This window comes from Mobula hypostoma, chromosome 10 (genome assembly GCF_963921235.1).
Source record: "Mobula hypostoma chromosome 10, sMobHyp1.1, whole genome shotgun sequence".
Taxonomy (NCBI): domain Eukaryota; kingdom Metazoa; phylum Chordata; class Chondrichthyes; order Myliobatiformes; family Myliobatidae; genus Mobula; species Mobula hypostoma.
Genome location: NC_086106.1, coordinates 135,083,962 through 135,109,436, shown reverse-complemented (window position 1 = coordinate 135,109,436; position 25,475 = coordinate 135,083,962). Strand labels below are relative to the sequence as shown.

At 42.3% G+C, this 25,475-nt stretch overlaps 1 protein-coding gene across 7 annotated transcripts in view; it reads left to right on the top strand.

The window, feature by feature from the left end:
- Positions 1-25,475, top strand: part of ints6l (integrator complex subunit 6 like) — a 222,322-nt gene that overhangs the window by 48,886 nt on the left and 147,961 nt on the right. For all 7 annotated transcript variants that reach the window (XR_010019559.1, XR_010019560.1, XM_063061194.1 and 4 more), the window contains one exon: positions 11,684-11,867. Coding sequence is in view for 5 of the 7 variants with exons in the window: in XM_063061194.1 (XP_062917264.1) it covers positions 11,684-11,867 (184 nt within the window). In the remaining 2 variants the exon portion in view is untranslated. The remainder of the gene's footprint in view (positions 1-11,683; positions 11,868-25,475) is intronic.

Sequence of the window (25,475 nt, the reverse complement as noted above, 5' to 3'; positions counted from 1 at the left end):
CGCCGTCATTTGCAAGCTCGAGGAGTTGATATCCTTCCCGCGCTGACATGGACGACGTGCGTGTAATGGCTCAACAGTGGGCATGACAGGGAATGAGGAAAGGTGCAGCTGACCCATATCGCCAAATCATATCGTTTCCTCGCATGCTTATGCGGCCCAGTACCAGTCCGCGGCCTGGTGGTTGGGGACCGCTGAATTAAGCAGTCTGATGGCCTGGTGGAAGAAGCTGTCCCGGAGCCTGTTGGTCCTGGCTTTTATGCTGCAGTACCATTTCCTGGATGGTAGCAGCTGGAACAGTTTGTGGTTGGGGTGACACAGGTCCCCAATGATCCTTCGGGCCCTTTTTACACACACATCTTGGTAAATGTCCTGAATAGTGGGAAGTTCACATCTACAGATGCGCTGGGCTGTTCGCACCAGTCTCTGCAGAGTTCTGCAATTGAGGGAAGTACAGTTCTCATACCAGGGGGTGCGGGGATGTAGCCAGTCAGGATGCTCTCAATTGTGCCCCTAAAGAAAGTTCTGAGGATTTGGGGGCCCATACCAAACTTCTTCAACCATCTGAGGTGAAAGAGACGCTGTTGTGCCTTTTTCACCACACTGCTGGTATGTGCAGACCACGTGAGATCCCGGTAATGTTTATGCTGAGGAACTTAAGCTGTTTACCCTCTCAACCCCAGATCCATTGATGTCAATAGGGACTAGCCTGTCACCATTCCTCCTGTAGTCCACAACCAGCTCCTTTGTTTTTGCGACATTGAGGGAAAGGTTTTTTTGACACCACTGTGTCAGGGTGATGACTTCTTCTCTGTAGGCTGCCTCATTATTATTTGAGATTAGGCCAATCTGTGTAATGTTATCAGCAACTTTAATTAGCAGATTGGAGCTGTGGGTGGGAACACAGTCATGGGCATACAGAGGGTAAATGATTGGGCTTAGTACACAGCCCTGAAGGGCACTTGTGTTGAGGTTCAGAGGGGCAGAGGTGAGGGAACCCACTCTTACCACCTGCTGGTGATCTGACAGGGAATCCAGGATCCAGCTACACAAGGCAGGGTGAAGGCTGAGAACTCTGAGCTTCTTGTCGAGCCTGGAGGGAATTATGGTGTTGAATGCTGAACTGTAGTTCAAGAACAACATTCTCACAGAGCATCCCTCTTCTCCAGATATGTAACAACAGTGTGTAAGCTCTGTCGATTGGTTGTGTTGGTAGGCAAATTGTAGGGGGTCCAGTTTGGGTGGTAGCATGCTGCAGATGTAGTCCTTGACCAGCCTCTCAAAGCATTTGCTTATTATTGAGGTGAGTGTGACAGGATGCCAGTCGTTTAGACATGTTACCTTGGTCTTTTTAGGTACCAGAACAATGGTGTATGTTTTGAAGCAGGAAGGCACTCTACCCTGGGAGAGGGAGAGATTAAAAATGTCTGTAAACACACCTGCCAGTTGTGCCGCACACATCCTGAGTACTTGCCCTGGGATGCTGTCCGGTCCTGCAGTCTTGCGACTGTCCACTCGTTGGAAATACCTGCATACTTCGGCCTCAGAGATTACCAAGCTGTAGGTCGTATCAGCCGTAGGTCTCCTCAGGGGCTTAGTGTCGGCAACACCAAATTGAGCTTAAAAAAGATTTAGCTCGTCTGGGAGAGAGGCAGCGATGTTGGAAATTCAACTGCGTTTAAGCTTTGAAGTCTGTGTTGGTGGGCAGACCTTGCCATAGATTTGTTATCAGATTGATGTTGCCTAAGGAGTTGTTGTTTGCTGGCGCCATCTTGACCTGAAGGTCCTCTCAGCTTCTATTGCTATCTTGTCTTTCCCTCCTTCTGCCAATCAGCCTCTCCTTGGATCCTGAATTCACCTACTGCTTTCCAGATCTTGCCCAGGCCTGTCTTCACGGTCTCTATCCTGGCTATCTTCCCTCTACTCTCAGTTCAAATGAAGTCTTGACTGAAATCGTTGCCTGTTAATTTCCCCCTGTAGATGTGCATGACGGCTGAGTTCCTGTAGCATGGATTTTTATGCCATGGATCCCTACCACTAACTGAGAGGTCTGTGGACCCCGCTTTGGGAAACTACTTTAGCAGCCTGTTTCTTGCTTCAGATTCAATATCTGTATTTAGTGTCTCCAAATTATCGCTTTTTGCAACCTCAATTTCAATATTTCAATTGTACTGTGGTATTGTATAAATATATGATACTTGGAGGAAACAAATCTCAAGTGAACAAATTGTCTAGTGGAACTAATGACCAAGGAGCTCACTGGCCAACGTTCATCTTTAAGATATCATCAAAGAAGCAATATCTTCCATATGGGAAATTGCTGTAAGCAAGTTGTCAGATTATAGCAGTAACTACACTTCTAAAATAGATTGCTGGCTGTTAAGCACATAGGATGTTTTATTAGTGTAAAGACATTCTGAAGATGCTATTTCTTTGTTGCAAGCAGAACTTGTAAATTAAGTGCTGCAACCTGTACCAGGCTGTGGCCAAGGGCATTTCCCAGTACCAGCTCCAGTATCGTCCCTCTTGTTGAAGTAGCCACAAATTGCTTTAAGAAACACTTAAGGGGGTAGCATTGCTTGTCAGGGAAAATGTTACAGCAGTGCGCAGGCAGGACAGATTAGAGGGCTTGTCTACTTAGTCCTTATGGGTGGAGCTGAGAAACAGGACAGTTATGACCACATTAGTGGGGTTGTATTATAGACCACCCAATAATCAGCGAGAATTGGAGGAGCAAATCTGCAGCGAGATCGCAGGCAACTGCAGGAAACATAAAGTTGTGGTGGTAGGGGATTTTAATTTTCCACATATTGATTGAGACTCCCATACTGTTAGGGGTCTAGATGGGTTAGAGTTTGTAAAATGTGTTCAGGAAAGTTTTCTAAATCAATGTATAGAGGTACCAACTAGAGAGGATACAATATTACATCTCCTATTAGGAAACGAGTTAGGATAAGTGACGGAGGTATGTGTAGGGGAGCACTTTGGTTCCAGTGATCATAACACCATTAGTTTCAACTTGATCACGGATAAAGATAGATCTGGTCCGAGGGTTGAGGTTCTCAACTGGAAGAAGGCCAAATTTGAAGAAATGAGGAAGGATCTAAAAAACGTGGATTGGGACAGGTTGTTCTCTGGCAAGGATGTGATCGGTAAGTGGGAAGCCTTCAAAGGAGAAAGTTTGAGAGTGCAGAGCTTGTATGTTCCTGTCAGGATTAAAGGCAAAGTGAATAAGAATAAGGAACCTTGGTTCTCAAGGGATATTGAAACTCTGATAAAGAAGAAGAGAGAGATGTATGACATGTATAGGAAACAGGGAGTAAATAAGGTGCATGAGGAGTATAAAAAGTGCATGAAAATACTTGAGAAGGAAATCAGGAGGGCTAAAAGAAGACATGAGGTTGCCTTGGCGGTCAAAGTGAAGGATAATCCAAAGAGCTTTTACAGGTATATTAAGAGTAAAAGGATTGTAAGGAATAAAACTGGTCCTCTTAAAGATCAGGGTGGTCGGCTATGTGCGGAACCAAAAGAAATGGGGGAGATATTAAATGGGTTTTTTGCGTCTGTATTTACTAAGGAAACTGGCATGAAGTCTATGGAATTAAGGGAAACAAGTAGTGAGATCATGGGAACTGTACAGATTAAAAAGGAGGAGGTGCTTGCTATCTTGAGGCAAATTAAAGTGGATAAATCCCCAGGACCTGACAGGGTATTCCCTCGGACCTTGAAGGAGACGAGTGTTGAAATTGCAGGGGCCTTGGCAGATATATTTAAGATGTCGGTGTCTACGGGTGAGGTGCCGGAGGATTGGAGAATGGCTCATGTTGTTCCGTTGTTTAAAAAAGGCTCTAAAAGTAATCCGGGAAATTATAGGCCAGTAAGTTTGACATCAGTAGTGGGTAAGTTATTGGAGGAAATACTAAGAGACAGAATCTACAAGCATTTGGATAGACAGGGACTTATTAGGGAGAGTCAACATGGCCTTGTGCTTGGTAGGTCATGTTTGACCAATCTCTTGGAGTTTTTCGAGGAGGTTACCAGGAAAGTGGATGAAGTGAAGGCAGTGGATATTGTCTACATGGACTTCAGTAAGGCCTTTGACAAGGTCCTGCATGGGAGGTTAATTAGGAAAATTCAGTCGCTAGTTATACATGGAGAGGTGGTAAATTGGATTAGACATTGGCTCGATGGAAGAAGCCAGAGAGTGGTGGTAGAGAATTGCTTCTCTGAGTGAAGGCCTGTGACTAGTGGTGTGCCACAGGGATCAGTGCTGGGTCCATTGTTATTTGTCATCTATATCAATGATCTGGATGATAATGTGGTAAATTGGATCAGCAAGTTTGCTGATGATACAAAGATTGGAGGTGTAGTAGACAGTGAGGAAGGTTTTCAGAGCCTGCAGAGGGACTTGGACCAGCTGGAAAAATGGGCTGAAAAATGGCAGATGGAGATTAATACTGACAAGTGTGAGGTATTGCACGTTGGAAGGACAAACCAAGGTAGAACATACAGGGTTAATGGTAAGGCACTGAGGAGTGCAGTGGAACAGAGGGATCTGGGAATACAGATACAAAATTCCCTAAAAGTGGCGTCACAGGTAGATAGGGTGGTAAAGAGAGCTTTTGGTACGTTGGCCTTTATTAATCAAAGAATTGAGTATAAGAGCTGGAATGTTATGATGAGATTGTATAAGGCATTGGTGAGGCCGAATCTGGAGTATTGTGTACAGTTTTGGTCACCAAATTACAGGAAGGATATTAATAAGGTTGAAAGAGTGCAGAGAAGGTTTACAAGGATGTTGCTGGGACTTGAGAAACTCAGTTACAGAGAAAGGTTGAATAGGTTAGGACTTTATTCCCTGGAGCGTAGAAGAATGAGGGGAGATTTGATAAAGGTATATAAAATTATGATGGGTGTAGATAGAGTGAATGCAAGCAGGCTTTTTCCACTGAGGCAAGGGCAGAAAAAAACCAGAGGACATGGGTTAAGGGTGAAGGAGGAAAAGTTTAAAGGGAACATTAGGGGGGCTTCTTCACACAGAGTGTGGTGGGGGTATGGAATGAGCTGCCAGACAAGGTGGTAAATGCGGGTTCTTTTTTAACATTTAAGAATAAATTGAACAGATACATGGATGGGAGGTGCATGGAGGGATATGGTCCGTGTGCAGGTCAGTGGGACTAGTCAGAAAATGGTTCGGCACAGCCAAGAAGGGCCAAAGGGCCTGTTTATGTGCTGTAGTTTTTCTGTGGTTTCTATGGTTTCTAACACCTACCTGGATGTGCCTAACAGGTTTACTATCACAGGCATATGTCATGAAATATATAAATTAAATTAAATAAGTAGTGGAAAAAGAGGAAAATTAGTGAGGTAGTGTACATTGGTTCATGTTCCATTCAGGAATCTGATAGTGGAGGGGAAGAATCTGGTCCTGAAACATTGAGTCTATGTTTCTTGTACCACCCTGAGAGTGGCCTCATCATGGCAGTTGAGGAGGCTATGGATTGATGTGGAAATAGGAATAGGAATTAAAATGGTTGGCCACCAGAAATCCTGCTTTTTCTGGATGAAGCATAGGTGTTCAATAAAAAGAACTTCTGTGAGTTTGGAAGCACTTTTACCTTCGGGTACCTGAAAAGTTGGTGCCATATAAGTAAAATATGTAATTTCCTTAGAGAATTAACAGCTTGCTGTCAAAGGTGATCAGGAAATGCTGAAGGTAAAGCATGAACCGTTACAATATGAAGAAACATTGAATAGTGTGTAGCCCCCCTGGCCACCCTCAGGGTCGCTCGGCTCGCTGTCGTCTAGGGAAACAGCCTCGGCCCTGCCAAACTGGATAATTCGTTTGTGTGGATGCTGTGTGAGGTACCCCACCCCGCCCAAATAACAGACAATACACCAGATGCAATTAAATGATTTACAGTTTATAGATATTACTGGAACTATATAATTAAAAGAGAATAAAATATAAAAGGAAATTAAAAGGCGCCACACTTATCAAAGTTCAATCTCTTCGTGCACAAAAACTGTTGGAGCTCAAGGACCTTCTTCTTCACCCTGTGACCCCTCGGACCACTTCGACCGGCCGCCTGGGACCAACAACGGTGGTTGACCAGACGCTCCACATGAGTCTGTCTCCGTCTCCTCGCCGAACGTCCCGCTTGGGGTCCGACCCCGTCAGCGGACTCACAGCACCTCGTCCATCCTCTGTCTCGCTGTCCCGCCTTCTCCCCAAAACCCCGCGCATACAGTATCTTCAAATACACCAAAACCATAACAACTATCCCAATTGGTTAATAACGTATTTCTTATCACCCTCTAAACCACAATAAGCTGCTAGCGCAGATTTTCTCAGCGTTTAACACAACAAAGCCGCATTCCCCAGATTAACATAACAAAGGCGCCATTTTAATTAGCCTCCGCAGTAACATAAAAATCGAAACCCCCTTACACTCTCCCCCCACCAAATAAAGTCATATCCTCATGACTTCTAAATAACTCGCCACTCAGTTCTACAGACACACAACACACACATACACAGATACACACAGTGACAGTGCTCCCCAAACAGTGGACCTTACTCCCGTCCCACGGGCGCTAAATAGGCTAACCTATCTGGGAGCTTCTTAACCCTCTGAGACCTCTGTATCCCCTCACCTAAACCCAAAAGGCTCAGACACTACTAGGGATACCTCGGGCCGGCTTGCCAACTCCTCTCTCACTCAGGCCACCACTACAGCTCGGAGCCCCCAGTCCCGTGTCCGGGGCCCCGCCTCTCCTCCTTCCTGATCCTGCCGTAACTCAGACTGCCCACAGCTAGCTCTCCCCACTACACCTGACTCAGTGGGAGAAGGGCCAAAGGTCTCTTCCTCAATCACGGGGAAGTTAGCGAAAGGCAGCATGTACCACATGTGCAGCACATCATCCTTCGAACCCGTATCCTTCCTCATTCCCTCGATCGGTAGCTGCTGTTTGAGTTTCTCCAAACTGAAACATTTAACCGGGGCTACCCCTTCAGCCTCCTGCAGTCGAGACGTCGGCTTCTTTGGGGACTCCTTCAAGTCTCGCCACAGCCTCTGCAGTTCTGACTCAGGGTTCCTGGCCACCTCAACCTGGGACGCAGTTACCTCACCAGCTTCTTCCACCCTGACCTGAAAAGCAGCAGTTAAAAAATGTTCAGCCTCCAGTTGTTTCTTCCTGAGGGCGTCTTCCAGGTCAACTTTCAGTTTTTCCACTTCATTTAAACTCGCGATAGTCACCTTCAGGTTCCTTTCAAGCGTCCGCCTCCCTTTTCCGAGATCTGTCCTCCATTTCTTCACCTCCTCGGGAGTGTAGTCAAACTCCCCTCCCTGGGCTCTCAGTTTTCTGTTGACCTTAGTCAGAACACTTCCTTGATCTTCCCCAACTTGTAAATCTTCCAATCTGTTCTGAATGGACGTCTTGAGTTTCTGCTGATCCCTTTGAAGGTGGGTCACTGTTTCTTCTCGCTGGATTAATTCATCAGTACATGACCGCAGTGCGGTGCAAATCCCCTCTCTTCCCTGTGTCTCATTCAGATTGACGACCTGGGTTTCCATCCCCCAGTCCACCACCGTCTGTCCCAACACCAGGAAGTTCAACTGGTAAGTCGGGTCACTTTCCTCACATTGCACCAAACTCCTCCGGCCAAAAACTCCTCCACATTTGACACTTCGCTTCGGTCACCCGGGCTCAGCCACTCGCCTCGCCTCATAGTCCCCCCAGGCAAATCCAAGCTCTAGGCGGTCATCCACATACGTCAAAACTCCACACACCTTCACTTCCCCCATGGTCTTCCTCATGCCCCGCGGGAAGGATGCAGGGGCTCTGGATATGCCCTTGGGCATCTTTTCGGATCGGAAGAATCCTAGGGAACTAGTAACGGCCGTCTTCGGTTCAACAGCCGCACTCCTCAGGATCTGGCAACATCCACTCCTCAGATGCAGCACATTAAACCACATCGCATCATCCCCACACACGCTGCCTTCATCTTCCACGCTGCTAGGGTACATTTGCCGCGACCTCTCTCTCACTGAGGTGTCTTCAGCGGTCAACTCCTTTCCCTCGTGGTGGTTCGGAGCGTCTACTAAGAGGGTCTCACCCTCAGCTACTTTCCCCAAGCCGTACCACCGCTGGGTCTCGTTTAATTTCGGTACCGGCTCAAGGCTGCTACACACGTCCTCAGAAGCAACTGGACACGCTGGGTGCCCAGAAAATGCCTCCATGAACTCCAGGGTCATTAACCAATCATCGTCTTCTGGATAACTACTGCCACTAGTACCCAAAGTCTCCGGTGCCCTGTGGTTGTCAAGGATAAATGCTTCAGACACCGGTTGTAAAACGAATTGTACAACAACTTGATCTGTGCCCCGGGGTCGAGGATAGCTTTAGCATCGCTTCCCTCTATCCATAGCGGCACCCTGGGGCGTGGTCCCTCTAAGCCTTCAGGAATAGGGTCTTTTTCTTTCGGAAGTTCATCAGTACATTGCTGGGAACGTGCTTCCTCAGAGACCCCAAGCCGTTGCCCCACTGGGCCTCCACAAAGTTTCCCGACACCTCTCTAATCAGCCGAACAACTGAAGGAGGGGCTGATCCCCTGAAATGATCCCCCTAGCACTGCAAGCAATTTAGCCGCCCTCCTAGCCAGAGAAGACACACTGAAAACTCCCCCCCCTTCAAATAACTGACAGCTGTCACTACGGTGTAAGTGAACCTGACAGTTCTAACACTGTCACCAGCCCGCCTACTCAAACTTTCAACCAATTCCTGTCGCTCTCCCTCCACCGAGCACTGCCACTCATCTAACAACAGAGATCCGCTCCGCTCACATCTCGCACGCCTCCGCCCCTCTTGGAGTGGACACTATCCCAAGTGCCAGGCGGAGCCTTCCAGAGCTAGAACATTTATTCGCAGACTCTACCTCCAAATCAGACCACTCTTTCCTCTCTCTCCCAACCGCATGGACAGCCCCTAGTGCCACCTCCAACTCGTCAATGTTAGTCTGAACTCGAACAAAGACCTCACTCACCACGCATACAGCAATCACCAGCAAATAACCCACAGAGACACACATTACAGATTTAAACAGGGCACCCACACAGCATACCAGCAGACTCAATTTCGGACAAAGCCCACACAATGTAGCCCCCTCTGGCCACCCTCAGGGTCGCTCGGCTCGCTGTCGTCTAGGGAAACAGCCTCGGCCCCGCCAAACTGGATAATTCGTTTGTGTGGATGCTGTGTGAGGTACCCCACCCCGCCCAAATAACAGACAATACACCAGATGCAATTAAATGATTTACAGTTTATAGATATTACTGGAACTATATAATTAAAAGAGAATAAAATATAAAAGGAAAATAAAAGGCGCCACACTTATCAAAGTTCAATCTCTTCGTGCACAAAACAGTTGGAGCTCAAGGACCTTCTTCTTCACCCTGTGACCCCTCGGACCACCTCGACCGGTCGCCTGGGACCAACAATGGTGGTCGACCAGACGCTCCACACGAGTCCGTCTCCGTCTCTTCGCCGAACGTCCCGCTCGGGGTCCGACCCTGTTAGCGGACTCACAGCACCTCGTCCATCCTCTGTCTCGCTGTCCCGCCTTCTCCCCAAAACCCCGCGCATACAGTATCTTCAAATACACCAAAACCATAACAACTATCCCAATTGGTTAATAACGTATTTCTTATCACCCTCTAAACCACAACAAGCTGCTAGCGCAAACTTTCTCAGCGTTTAACACAACAAAGCCGCATTCCCCAGATTAACATAACAAAGACGCCATTTTAATTAGCCTCCGCAGTAACATAAAAATCGAAACCTCCTTACAAGTGTATGAGCTATTATCAGACTAAAACTTCTGCAAATCTGGAGAGCATTTTATGATGATAGTTCAAGCCAGAAATAAACATAGATGAAAATAAATTCCTGCTTATTAACTTGTTACCAGTTTTGATTTCTTGGTGTGGGAGCCAAACAGCAAATTAATCAGTTTTTGTTTGTGCTTGCAGTTCATACCACACAGTGTTTTTGATAAGTAGTGGGTTTTTATTTGGGAAGTACTTTACCTTGCAGGCACACTGGTCATATATTTGCACTTCATTTTTATCTAATTGATAGCCATTTGCTAGTTTTAGTGAAAGAACATAAGAAATAGGAGCAGAGATAGGCTATCTGGCCCCTCGAGCCCGCTCCACCATTCAGTAAGATCATGGTTGCTCTGGCCATGGACTCATCTCCACCTACCTGCCTTTTCCCCATAACTCTTAATTTCTCTACTATGCAAAAATCGTTCCAGCATTGTCTTAAGCATATCTTCAAACTAAATAGGTAACTGTTTCTCCATAGGAGCTTCCTGAGTATTTCTGGCATTTTCTGTTTTAAACCTCGCCCGTCTTTATAATTTATTAACATTCTTGCAGATATCATGTCTCAGAGGTAAGACTCTAGAATATCCTCCTTTGGTAAAGACTGATGTACTCCACCTCATTTTCTCTGACTCTGTATATCTTCTAGTCCATGATCAGTCTCATGCTTATTTCCTGTTTACATGTACATTGAGGTGCTTAGACTTCTGTCCTTTGCTGATGGTGTTTTGCCTTTTTCAGTTTTGTGGAACAATTTTATTTGAATCTTGTGGAATGAAACAGGCTACTAAGATTGAAATCAGTAGTGCCTCTTGCTACGCTGCACCTTATTTTTTTTGTTCACATCTTTTGTCACATTTTGTGCAATTAGTTGGCTATTGTTTATTGTTTGGGAGATCCAGTTTGGATATCATTTTATTCCACAGGTATTGCATGTTGGAAGGACAAACCAACGTAGAACGTACAGGTTTAATGGTAAGGCACTGAGGAGTGCAGTGGAACAGAGGGATCTGGGAATACAGATACAAAATTCGCTGAAAGTGTCGTCACAGGTGGATAGGGTTGTAAAGAGAGCTTTTGGTACATTGGCCTTTATTAATTGAAGTATTGAGTATATGAGCTGGAGTGTTATGATGAGGTTGTATAAGGCATTGGTGAGGCCGAATCTGGAGTATTGTGTTCAGTTTTGGTCACCAAATTACAGGAAGGATATAAATAAGGTTGAAAGAGTGCAGAGAAGGTTTACAAGGATGTTGCTGGGACTTGAGAAACTCAGTTACAGGGAAAGGTTGAATAGGTTAGGACTTTATTCCCTGGAGCATAGAAGAATGAGGGGAGATTTGATAGAGGTATATAAAATTATGATGGGTATAGATAGAGTGAATGCAAGCAGGCTTTTTCCACTGAGGCAAGGGCAGAAAAAAACCAGAGGACATGGGTTAAGGGTGAGGGGGGAAAAGTTTAAAGGGAACATTAGTGGGGGCTTCTTCACACAGAGAGTGGTGGGAGTATGGAATGAGCTGCCAGACGAGGTGGTAAATGCAGGTTCTTTTTTAACATTTAAGAATAAATTGGACAGATACATGGATGGGAGGTGTATGGAGGGATATGGTCCGTGTGCAGGTCAGTGGGACTAGGCAGAAAATGGTTCGGCACAGCCAAGAAGGGCCAAAGGGCCTGTTTCTGTGCTGTAGTTTCTATGGTCTCTCCAGTTTTATGAATGAAATGTTATGATGGTTTTGGACATTAACTTGCCTAAGTTTGATCCATGCAACATGAAGCTGCTTTTCCTTTTTTAGCTGCACTTGCCATTAAATTCTCCCCTGCCTGGTAGTGAATTGACAAAAGAGCCATTCCGTTGGGATCAGAGGCTGTTTGCATTGGTTCTTCGCCTCCCTGGTGCATCATCTCTTGAAGCAGAGCAGCTTGGTAGTGTACCTTCAGATGAGTCTGCTGTGACCCAGATGTGCGAAGTGACTGGAGGTAAGTTAACGTTTCATCTATCCAAAGAAAAGTAATTACTTTCAGTTCTTCAACCTTATTCTTTTGCTGAGGTGGCATTGGAAATTTCTGGGTATTTAAAGCTGTAATTGTCAGACATTAAGATAAAAAAAATGTTGCAGAGGAAGTTTGAACTGGAGTGTAAGAGAATGAGAGGAGATTTGATAGAGGTATACAAAATTATGAGGGGGTATGGTTAGGGTAGGGCAAGTGCAAGCAGGCTTTTTGCACTGAGGTTGGGTGAGACTAGTACTAAAGGGCATCGATTTAAAGTGAAAGCAATCGATTTGTATTCCCGGTTTCTGTTGGTCAAAACTGGAGAATTTAACGCTAGTCTGTTCACACACGAAGTTAGAATAATGAAAATGTTTATTTTTTAGCCTGGTGTAATTTTGTAACCGTATAAAAGCTAATCATCCTTCATACCCTGAATGCTCATATTGTACTGTACATATACACAGTACTGTGCAAAGGCTTTGGGCACATATGTTTAGCTGGTCATAAATACGAGAAACTGCACATGCTGAAAATCCAGAGCATCTCACACAAAACGCTGGAGGAACTCAGAAGGTCAGGCTGCATGTGTGGGCATGAATAAACAGTCGACAGAATATACTGCATAGCTAAAATACCCAAGTCATTTGCAGAGTACTATATAATTTTATATACTGTACTAGTGCCGCAAAAAAAAACAGATTTCATAACATGAATGATGATCAACCTGATTCTGATATGGGTCTTTATTGTGGACTGAGAGTGGGGAGTGGTAGGGGGAGAGGAGGGAGTGGGAAGCACCAGAGAGGGAGTCTGTAATGATCAATAAACCATTGTTTGGAATCAAATGACCTTTCCTGGTCTCTCAGGGCTGGGTGTGTCTGTACCTGTGCCACCATCCACCACCTCGGCACTCCTCTGCCTCCTACCCCACATCCTCCCACGATGCTCCACCTCACAATCACCAACATCCTTTGCTCCTACCAGATTCACATAATCACTCTCTGCTCCATGTTGACAAATACAGTACTGTGCAAAGCTCTTGGACACCCTAACTCTATAAGATTTTGTACAGTATATTGTACTATTTTTATTGATGAGCGTAGGGGCACCTACATTTTCATCCAGGTTTTATTATTGCAAACAGTGGAGGTCCCCGCCCTTGTGCAACCAGAGAAATGACCCTCTGTGACCACTCTCTATTTTTGAGGACCAAGCCAACTTTGGATCCAGTTTACCAACTTGCCGTGGACTGTTGTGATGTAATGTTCTGGAGCAGCCTGAAGTCCATGTAGAAGCTGCTTGTTTATTGTCATTCTTTTTTAATAGCGTTTCCCAATCTACCTTTGCTAAATTATGTCTTAAGATTGGAGATTTGATTTTGTTTTGCAGATTAAACTAAATCACTGTGATTACTGTTTCCTAAAAGCCGCTGAACTACCAAATTTTTGTATATCGTTCACTTCTCTTGCCGTGTTACAAGAAGGGTGCAGAGACTTTAAGGAGGGTACAGAAAAGGTTTATCAGAATTAGAGACTACCAGCTTAGAACACACGACACTTTCAGACAGACATGTGAACAAGCAAGGAATGGAGGGATTTGGACCATGTGCCACCATGTAGGTTTAGTTTGGGTTAGCATCGTGGTCAGCAGAGACATTGTGGGCTGAAGGATCAGTTCCCATGCTAAACTGTTCTATTAATCAATTATTTCTCAATGTGCAATACTCAATCTAATATGGCCTGTTTTCTAGCTGGTTCCTCAGCAATGTAGGATAGCCATTCATTTTTATATGCCCATATACTGTACCTGTTCTCTACAGTATTAATGACAACTTAGTTTGCTTGCCTAGCTTGTCCACACTATACTCAGTGTTCTCATTTTAAATTGCAGAAAGTGATGTGGACCTGTAATCCTGAACTACCGCAGTCCACAGATCCCTTGCTTAATGGTATAGGTCCATGGCATAAAAAAAAATTGGAGCAACACCCCCCACCCCGGTTTTCCCTTGACAATCTCGTAGGGAGATGTATCGGGATATGGACCAAATGTTGATGAAGGAACAGCACTATATTTCCATCTGAGGCGGTGTGACTTGGACAAGGGATATTTCCATAAGACATAGGGGCAGAATTGCACCATTCGGCCCATCGAGTTTGCTCCGCCATTCCATCGTGGCTGATCCTGGATCCCACTCAACCCCACACACATGCCTGCCTTCTCGCCATATCCTTTGATGCCTTAAATATACCCATGAATTCCACTGCAGTCTGTGGCAGAGCATTCTAGAGATACACTGCTCTCTGGCTAAAAACAAATTCCTTCTTACCTGTGTTCTGAAAGGACACACCTCAATTTTGAGGCTGTGCCCTCCAATTCTGGATACCTTCACCATAGGAAACATCCTCTCCACATCCACTATATCTAGTCCTTTTAACATTTGGTAGGTGCAATGAGATCTCCCTGCATTCTTCTAAATTCCAGTGAGTACAGGCCCAAAGTTGCCAAATGCTTCTCATATGTTAACCCCTTCATTCCCGTAATCATGCACTGCACTTCTGATGTTTGAATCTTCTCCCCATTTAGATAATAGCTCGCAGTATTGTTCCTTTTACCAAAATGCATTTATCATACATTTCCCAACACTGTATTCCATCTGCCATTTTTTGCCCATTCTTCCAATTTGTCTTAAGTCCTGCTACAATCGCGTTGCTTCCTCAGCACTACCTACCTATCCACCTATTTTTGTATCATCCGCAAACTTTGCCACAAAGCCATCAGTTCCATTATCCAAATCATTGACAAACAATGTGAAAAGTAGCGATCCCAATACTGACCCCTGAGGAACACCAACAGCACTGGCAAACAGCCAGAAAAGGCCCCTTCTATTCCTACTCACTGCCTCCTGCCTGTCAGCCATGTGTAGCACCTTATCAAATGCCTTCTGAAAATCCAAGTAGATGACATCCACTGCCTCTCCTTTGTCCATCCTGCTTGTTACTCCCTCGAAGAGCTCTAACAGATTTGTCAGGCACGACTTCCCTTCACATAAACCATGGTGACTTTGACTTATTTTATCATTGGTCTCCAAGTACTCTGATACGTCATTCTTAATAATAGACTTCAACACTTTCCCAACCACTGAGGTTAGGCTCACTGGCCTATAATTTCCTTTCTGTTGCCTTCCTCCTTTCTTAAAGAGTGGAGTGACATTTGCAATTTTCCAGTCCTCCAGGACCATGCCAGAATCAAGTGATTCTTGAAAGATCATGACCAGTGCATCTGTCATCTCTTCAGCATCTTCTCTCAGGACTCTGGGATGTAGTCCATCTGGTCCAGGTGACTTATCCACCTTAAGACTTTTGAGTTTGCCTGGCACTTTTTCCTTTATAATAACAATGGCACTCACTCCTGCTCCCTGACACTCACGGTTCTCTGGAACATTGCTAGTGTCTTCTACAGTGAAGACTGATAAGTTCATGTGCTATTTCTTTGTCCCCCTTACTACCTTATCAACATAATTTTCCAGTGGTCCAATATCAACTCCCACCTCCCTTTTAATCTTTATATAACTGAAAAACTTTAGTATCCTGCTTTATGTTATAGGCTCGTTTGTCCTCATATTTCATCTCTTCCCTTCTTGTAGCTTTTTTAGTTACCTTTTGTTGGATTTTAAAAGCTTCCCATTCGTCCAACTTCCCACTCACTTTTGCTACCTTATATGTCCTTCCCTTGGCTTTTATGCAGTCCTTAATTTCCCTTGTCAGCCATGGTTGACTAGCCCTGCTATTTGAGAACTACTTCTTCTGTGTGACATATCTATCCTGTGCTTTGTGAACTATTCCCAGAAACTTCAGCCGTCATTCCCTTTATTCCATTGCGATACTGATACTTGTGACTCTCCCTTGCAAAGTACAGTATGAATTCAATCATATTATGATCACTGCCTTCTAAGTGTTTGTTTACATTAAGCTCCCTAATAAGATTTGGGTTATTACAGAACACCCAATCTAAGATAGCATTGATAGGATACAAAACTGGGCTGAGAAGTGGCAGATGGAGTTCAACCTGGATAAGTGTGAAGTGGTTCATTTTGGTAGGTCAAATATGATGGCAGAATATAGTATTAATGCTAAGACTCTTGACAGTGTGGAGGATCAGAGGGATCTTGGGGTGTGAGTCCATAGGACGCTCAAAGCAGCTGCGCAGGTTGACTCTGTGGTTAAGAAGGCATATGGTGTATTGGCCTTCATCAATCGTGGAATTGAATTTAGGAGCCGAGAGGTAATGTTGCAGCTATATAGGACCCTGGTCAGACCCCACTTGGAGTACTGTGCTCAGTTCTGGTCGCCTCACTACAGGAAGGATGTGGAAACCATAGAAAGGGTGCAGAGGGTGGATTTACAAGGATGTTGCCTGGACTGAGTATGCCTTATGAAAACAGGTTGAGCGAACTTGGCCTTTTCTCCTTGGAGCAACGGAGGATGGGAGGTGACCTGATAAAGGTTTACAAGATAATGAGAGGCATTGATCGTGTGGATGGTCAGAGGCTTTTTCCCAGGGCTGAAATGGCTGCCACAAGAGGGCACAGGTTTAAGGTGCTTAGGAGTAGGTACAGAGAAGATGTCAGGGGTAAGTTTTCTACGCAGCGAGTGGTGAGTGTGTGGAATGGGCTGCCGGCAACGGTGGTGGAGGATTGCCCAATGTGGGTTTTTTTAGAAGCGAACTCTGTCAATAAATTTTCTATTATTTCTCTTCTTAGATCTTCACTTCCTTTGTCTCTGAGTAAATTAACTCATAATCTGGTAGTTAAACACACTATGAGAATTTGGATACAATTCTGAAAATATTTTGGCTTATTGAGATTTTCTCTTTCAAGTCCCATTTCTTCTAATTTTTTTTAAACCCTCTATGATTGATGTGGCTTTTAAAGAATGGGATAGATTAGGTATTAAATGCTTTCAGAACTTGTTTGTAGAGGGAAGTCTCTTTTTGTTTGAACAACTGTCAGCTAAATATAGTTTACCCAAAACTCATTTTTTCGATACCTACCAATAAGAGATTTTTTACAGTCTCAAATAAGTACATTTCCTAAAAGTCCTGATCAGAATCTACTAGATGTAATTTTTAATTTGAAACCTTTTTATAATGGATGTATATCTAATATTTATAATATGCTGTTGGGAATGAGAAGTGATCCTGTAGATAAAATTAAAAATCTTTGGGAACAAGATTTACAGACTTCAATTTCTAAGGAAACTTGGAATCAAATTTTTTAATTGGTTAACACTTCATCGTTTTGTGCCCGCCACTCTCCTACAATTTAAAGTGCTCCATAGGGCCCACATGACCAAGGATAAGTTGTCTCGTTTTTATTTAGATATATCTCCGTATTGTGATAAATGTAATAATGGAGAAGCTTCATTCATTCATATGTTTTGGACATGTCTGAGTCTTGGAAAATATTGGAAAGAAGTAAACTTTCTTTTCTTTTTCTTTTCTTTTTAAATCTTTTTATTGAGTAAGTATACAAAAAAGGTAAGCCATATAAACATTAATACAATGTTAAAGTATAATAAAATTCCAAAAGATATCAATACCAAAAAAAATACTACAAACAATGTAATTTAAACATAAGAAACCAAGATAACATAATAGTATACTAAATTTTATATATATCAATGGAAAAAAAAAGAAAAAAAAAACCCCAAAAAAAAAACCCACCGTGCAGCTAACTAAAAGCAAGGCAAAGCAATGGGCTAACTTGAAACCAAACAGAGTTAAACTTAAAATCACGTCCTCAATCCCGACCTCCATTAAAAACAGTGAAAAAAAACAAGAAGGGTAAATATTACATTAAATGAAAATATCGAATAAAAGGTCCCCAAATCTGTTCAAATTTAAATGAAGAATCATAAAGGTTACTTCTAATTTTCTCCAAATTCAAACATAAAATCGTCTGAGAAAACCAAAAAAAGGTAGTTGGAACATTAAGCTCTTTCCAATGTTGTAAAATACATCTTTTCGCCATTAAAGTAAGAAATGCAATCATTCTACGGGCTGAAGGGGAAAGATTACTAGAAATTTTAGGTAGTCCAAAGATAGCAGTAATAGGGTGAGGAGAGATATCTATATTTAATACCTTAGAAATAATATTGAAAATATCTCTCCAAAAAGTTTCCAAAGTAGGGCAAGACCAAAACATATGAGTTAAAGAGGCTATCTGCCCCGAACATCTATCACAGAAAGGATTAATATGCGAGTAAAAACGCGCTAACTTATCTTTGGACATATGTGCTCTATGAACCACTTTAAATTGAATTAGGGAATGTTTAGCACAATTAGAGGAAGTATTAACTAATTGTAAAATCTGCCCCCAATCATCCACAGAAATGGTAAGCCCCAATTCCTGTCCCCAATCTACCCTAATCTTATCAAATGGAGCTTTCCTAAGTTTCATAATAATATTATAAATCATAGCCGATGCACCTTTCTGACATGGATTAAGGTTAATTATCGAATCTAAAATATATGTAGGAGGAAGCATTGGAAAGGAAGAAAGTATAGTACTTAGGAAATTTCTAACTTGTAAATATCTAAAAAAATGTATTCTTGATAAGTTATATTTATTAGATAATTGTTCAAGAGACATAAGGGAACCATCTAAAAATAAATCCAAAAACCGTAAAATACCCTTAGTCTTCCAAGTTTGAAAAGCGCGATCCGTAAAAGAGGGAGGAAAAAATATGTTACCTAAAATAGGAATCGGTAACCCGAATTGATTAAGATCAAAAAATTTTCTGAATTGAAACCAAATGCGCAAAGCATATTTAACTATCGGGTTAGAGACCTGCTTAAGACGTTTCGAATCAAAAGGGAGAGAGGAGCCTAAAATAGAACCAAGTGTATAACCCTGAACAGATTGTAATTCCAATGCTACCCATTTAGGAATAGATAGTATGTCCTGGTCAAGTAACCAAAATTTCATATGTCGAATATTAATAGCCCAATAATAGAATCTAAAGTTAGGTAATGCTAAACCTCCATCTCTCTTAGCTTTCTGTAAATGTATTTTACCCAGTCTCGGATTCTTATTCTGCCAAATAAATGAAGAAATTTTAGAGTCAACTTTATCAAAAAAAGATTTTGGAACGAAAATTAGTAATGCCTGAAACACATATAAAAATTTTGGCAAAAAAAACATCTTAACTGCATTAATACGACCAATCAAAGTTAAATATAAGGGAAACCATTTAGATGAAAGTTGAGTAATATGGTCTATTAATGGTAAAAAGTTAGTCTTAAATAAATCTTTGTATTTACAAGTAATTTTAATCCCAAGATATGAAAAGTAATTATTAATCAATTTAAATGGAAATTTATAATATAAGGGAAGATGTTTATTAATCGGAAAAAGTTCACTCTTACTAAGATTTAATTTATAACCTGAGAAAAGACCAAATTGTGCTAATAACTCTAAAACAGCAGGAATGGATTTCTCAGGATTAGAAATGTATAAAAGTAAATCATCAGCATAGAGTGATAATTTATGGGACTTTAATCCCCGAGTTATCCCAGTAATATTTGAAGATTCTCGAATAGCAATTGCAAGAGGTTCTAATGCAATATCAAATAATAGGGGACTAAGAGGACAGCCTTGTCGAGTACCACGAAAGAGAGGAAAAAAAGGTGAGTTTAAAGAGTTAGTACGAACCGAGGCTACAGGGGAATGATATAACAGTTTAATCCAGGATATAAATTTCAAGCTAAAATTAAACATTTCAAGCACCTTAAATAAATAAGGCCATTCTACTCTATCAAAAGCTTTCTCGGCATCTAAAGAAATAACACACTCAGGAACATTTTGTGAGGGAGTATAAACGATATTTAACAATGTACGAATATTATAAAAAGAGTAACGACCTTTAATAAAACCCGTTTGGTCTTCCGAAATAATAGAAGGAAGTACTTTTTCTAGTCTATTTGCTAATAACTTAGAAAAAACTTTAGAATCAACATTTAATAAAGATATTGGTCTATAAGATGCACATTGAGCAGGGTCTTTATCCTTCTTTAGTATTAGAGAAATTGATGCTCTATTAAAAGATTCAGGAAGTTTACCAAGTTTCAAAGAAGCCTCAAAAACCCTACAGAGCCAAGGAATCAATAAAGAAGCAAAACATTTATAAAATTCAACGGTAAACCCATCAGGGCCAGGAGCTTTCCCCAGATTCATAGAAAAAATAACATTCTTAATCTCATCCATTGTAATGGAAGTATCTGATAAAGAAGACATATCCTGTGAAATCTGAGGGAAGTCTAACTTATCTAAAAAATCATTCATATATTTAGAATCTCGAGGAGACTCTGATTGATATAAAGAAGAATAAAAATCACAAAAGGTTTGATTAATCCCCACATGATCCAGTATCAATCGATCATTTTGGTTATAAATCTGATTGATTTGAGATTTAACATAATTAGATTTCAATTGATTAGCCAGCAGCTTGCCAATTTTGTCACTGTGAACATAAAAGTCACTTCTTGTTTACTTTAATTGGTTTACAATCGAGGACGAGAGTAGTAAACTGTGTTCCATTTGAAGTTCAGTTCTTTGTTTGTATAACTCCTCAGAAGGAGCCATAACATATTTCTTATCAATTTCTTTAATCTTGTCCACAATTGCCATCTCCTCCTGCTTCTGTTTCTTCCTCAAAGCAACAGAATACGAAATAATCTGACCCCGAATATAGGCTTTAAAAGTGTCCCAAAGAGTGTTAACCGAAATATCTTCTGTATGGTTAATTGTAAAAAAAAGCTCAATCTGTTCATTCATAAAATTAACAAAGTCCGAGTCCTGAAGCAACAGCGAATTAAAACGCCATTGTCTATTATTTGGTATATTGGCCATAATTTTAATAGAAAGCTTAAGTGGAGCATGATCCGAAATGGTTATAGAATCATAATCACATTTAATCACTGAAGGAATAAGACGAGAATCAATGAAAAAATAATCAATTCTTGAATAGGAATGATGAACATGTGAAAAGAAGGAAAAATCTTTTTCCTGAGGATGCAGAAAACGCCAAATGTCCGTCGACCCAGAATCAGAAAGGAAAAAATTAATCAGATTTGCAGATTTATTAGGTAAAGTCCGTAAAGGAGCCGAACGGTCCAAAGCTGGAGACAAACAGGTATTAAGATCTCCGCCCCAGATCAATGAAAACTCGTTCAAATTCGGAAACTGATCAAACAATGATTTATAAAATTCCGGACAATCCATATTAGGAGCATAAACATTAACCAAAACTACTTTTTTATTAAATAGTAAACCACTAACCAATAAAAATCTACCATTCGGATCAGAGATAATATCCTGTTGTATAAAAGTAACTGAGGAATCTATAAAAATAGAGACGCCTCGAATCTTAGCATTGGAGTTCGAATGAAATTGTTGTTCCTTCCAGAATTTGAAAAAACGTAGTCTGTCCCCCCTCCGTACATGGGTCTCTTGTAAAAATAAAATTTGTGCTTTAAGTCTCCGGAACACTTTAAAAACTTTTTTCCTTTTAATAGGATGATTAAGACCGTTAGTATTCCAGGAGACAAAATTAATAATAGACTCCATAAATCCTAAAGTCAACCCACAACAAGGAGGATTGACGATAGGCGCGACCCACAAACCCGGAGAGGAAACAGAACAGACAAAAGATACCGGGAAAAAGGACGCAACCAGTACTTCAATAATGTATATAGCCCAAAGAGAAACAAACTAAAACGTGAAGCCCCTCCCACCACCCCCGCCCCAAGACCCCAAGGCAAAATCTAAAGCAGACCCGCCAGAAAGAAGCAAGCACTAAAACTACCCCCATGACTTCCGGTATACGCTCCCTAAAAAAAAAGGTATAAATATGAAAAGGATCAGCTAATTGTAAAACAGTAAAAAAGTAAAAAAAAAGGTAGCTCAATTAAAATACACACAGAACAGAACAAAAGCCGGAAAATATATGTTAAAAAAAAAACCACAATAAACCTCAAACCCATGAATAGACACAGCAACCAGAAAAAATAAGATTATTGACATAAAGTGGTTATAAAAAGCAAAACAGAATAAAATTTAAAGAAACTACAAAATTTAAGGCCACACAGGAAATACGTAAGATGACAAAAGGGAAGTAACCACCCAGAATCCCCTGGGAAAAGAAAGAAATGACGCAGTTAAAAAGAAAGTTTAGCAACCATATTAAGAAATCAAAAATAAACTTTTCTGCCCAAATAGGGCACGAAAAAGTTAAAACCAACCAATTCACAGCCTCCGATCAACGGAGATAATTAAAAAAAAGCAATTAAGATGTTGAAGATGAAAGTTGATCCAGATAACTCTGGGCGTCCGATGGAGAATCAAAAAAACGAAGGGCTCCATCTGACATGCGAATCCTTAGACGTGCAGGGTACAGCAGCGCTGGTCTTAAGTCCATCTTATAGAATTCCGACATCACGGATCTGTAACGAACCCGTTGGTCCCAGATTGGTTTACTGAAATCTTCCACGAATCGGAACTTAAGATCCGAAAAATCAATGAAACCTTTAGATCGAGCGAATCGAAACAGTCTCTCCTTGTCTTGAAAGTAATGAAAACGTAAGATAACATGCCTAGGTCTATCTGACCTAGACGAGTATGATGGGATTCTGTGAACACGATCCAGAAGCGGTGGTTGGTCAGGAAATACAGTAGGGAATGCATCTTTTAAAAGTTGAGAAAAATATTTCATGGGATTGTTAGATTCCACAGCTTCCCTCACCCCTATCATTTGTAAATTCTGCCGTCGCATTCTAGATTCCAAGTCAGAGTTTTTAAAAGTCAAAAAGTCAAGTTTCTTCTTCATTACATTAATTGTTTCTTCGATTTTCCCCATCTTAAGCTCACTTTGTTGCGCGAATTTTTGAAGATCAGATATAGCCGACTGATGTTCCGCAATAAATGTTTGCATCTTATCAATTGAATCGGCAATTTTCTGGAGATTAGTTGAGATTTCCGTATGAATCAGGTCTTTAACAGGGCCTGCAATTTCCGTACGAATCATCTCCCTAACAGAGGTTGAAATTTCCCTCTGAATTAACTCCAATATCGCTTTCAAAGTCACTGGTGATTCAGTCGGGGGGAGATCCGTAGCTTTCGGTTTAACCGGAGGTTTACCATCCTTGCCGTCTTTCCCGTTCTTAGACATAGCAGATCTAAGTATCATCCAATTGTCGGAGAATTCAGTTTAATTCAAAGTATTGTAAGAATTGATGCCTTAATGGTTAATTAAAGTATAGCTGACCATAGAGAAAAAAAACTCAGAGGTAATGGAGCGAGTCAAGAACGCGACTTCACTCCATGAGCGCTACCGGAAGTCCGGAAAGAAGTAAACTTTAAGTCTAATCATTTGACCACTTTATTTGGTATTGTTGGAGGAAAGGATATTATTTTGGAGTCATCTGACTTGCACATTTTGGATTTTATTTCTCTTATGGCCAGAAGGACACACTTGCTTAAATAGAAAGATGTGGCCCCTCCTATTCCCGCTCAGTGGTTATGTGATGTAATGTCATGTTTAAATTTAGAGAAGATTCAATGTTCAATCTCTGAATCTAGCCAAGACTTTCAAACATTGTGGGGACCTTTTTTGAATTGTTTTCAAAACCTTTGATTTGCTGTTAAAGCACAGATGATGACTAATAATTCTTTTATCCTTTTTTTCTTTACTAATCAGCTTCGGTCTTGGTAGTGGGTTAGTTTTTTATTATAATAAGATTACTATATTTCAATGTTACGAATTAATTAATTTGTATGAATATAGGGAAGGAGTCTTTATATGCGATTTAGTATAATGTATTGATACATTTTTTTCTTGTACTCTATTCTAATATTAATAATAAAAGTACTGGAAAGAGGATACGATAGAGTCTTTTAAGAGACTTTTGGATAGGTACATGAAGTTTAGAAAAATAAAGGGCTATGGGTAACCCTAGTAATTTCTAAGGTAGGGACATGTTCGGCACAACTTTGTGGGCTGAAGGACCTGTATTGTGCTGTAGGTTTTCTCTGTTTCTGTGTTTCCCCGAGTAGGCATAAGCACAAGCTGTTCTAAAAACCCATCTCATAGGCATTCAACTAATTCCTTCTCTTGTGATCCGACATCAACTTGATGTTCCCAATCTGCTTACATATTGAAGACCCCCCCCCGCTTACAATTGTGACATTACCCTTATTACATGCCTTTTCTAGCAATCTCAACCCCAAATCTTGGTTACTATTTGGAGGCCTATATATGATTCCCATAATGTTTTTTTACCCTTGCAGTTTCTTAACTCCACCCACAAAGATTTAGCAACACTCACAACACACTGGAGGAACTCAGCAGGACAGGCAGCATCTGTGGAAATGATCAGTCAACGTTTCAGGCCAGAACCCTCCTTCAGGACTGAAGAGGGAGGGGGGACAGGCCCTATAAAGAAGGTGGGGGAGGGTGGGAAGGAGAAGGCTGGTAGGGGCCAGGTGAAAAACCAGTCGGGGAAAGATAAAGGGGTGGGGGAGGGGATAGGAAAGGTGAAGAAGGAATAGGGGAAAGCACAATGGGTAGTAGAAGGAGGAGGAACCATGAGGGAGGTGATAGGCAGCTGGGGGAGGAGGCAGAGTGAAACTGGGATGGGGGAAGGGAGGGGGAGGGAATTACCGGAAGTTGGAGAATTCTATGTTCATACCAAGGGGCTGGAGACATCCCAGACGGTATATGAGGTGTTGCTCCTCCAACCTGAGTTTAGCCTCATCATGGCAGTAGAGGAGGCCATGTATGGACACATCTGAATGGGAATGGGAAGCAGAGTTGAAGTGGGTAGCAACTGGGAGATCCTGTCTGCCGTGGCGGACGGAGCGGAGGTGCTCGACAAAAGTGGTCCCCCAATCTACCGCGGGTTTCACCGATGTAGAGGAGGCCACACCGGGAGCACCGGATGCAATAGATGACCCCAACAGACTCGCAAGTGAAGTGTTGCCTCACCTGGAAGGACTGTTTGGGGCCCCGAATGGTGGCAAGAGAGGAGGTGTAGGGACAGGTGTAGCACTTACGCTTACAGGGATAAGTGCCAGGTGGGAGATCTGTGGGGAAGGACGTGTGGATCAGGGAGTTGCGGAGGGACCGATCCCTGCGGAAAGCAGAGCGGGGCGGAGAGGGAAAGATGTGCTTAGTGGTGGGGTCCTGTTGAAGGTGGCGGAAGTTGCGGAGGACAATATGCTGGATCTGGAGGCTGGTGGGGTGGTAGGTGAGGACAAGGGGAACCCTGTCCCTTTTGTGGTGACGGGAGGATGGGGTGAGGGCCGAAGTGCGGGAAATGGAGGAGATGCGGGTAAGGGCATTATTGATGACAGCAGAAGGGAACCCCATCTCCCTGTCACCACAACTGGTTTTTCACCTGGCACTTACCAGCCTTCTCCTTCCCACCCTCCCCCGACCTTTATAGGGCCCCTGCCCCCTCCTTCTTCAGTCCTGACGAAGGGTTCCGGCCTGAAACGTTGACTGATCATTTCCGCGGATGCTGCCCGACCTGCTGAGT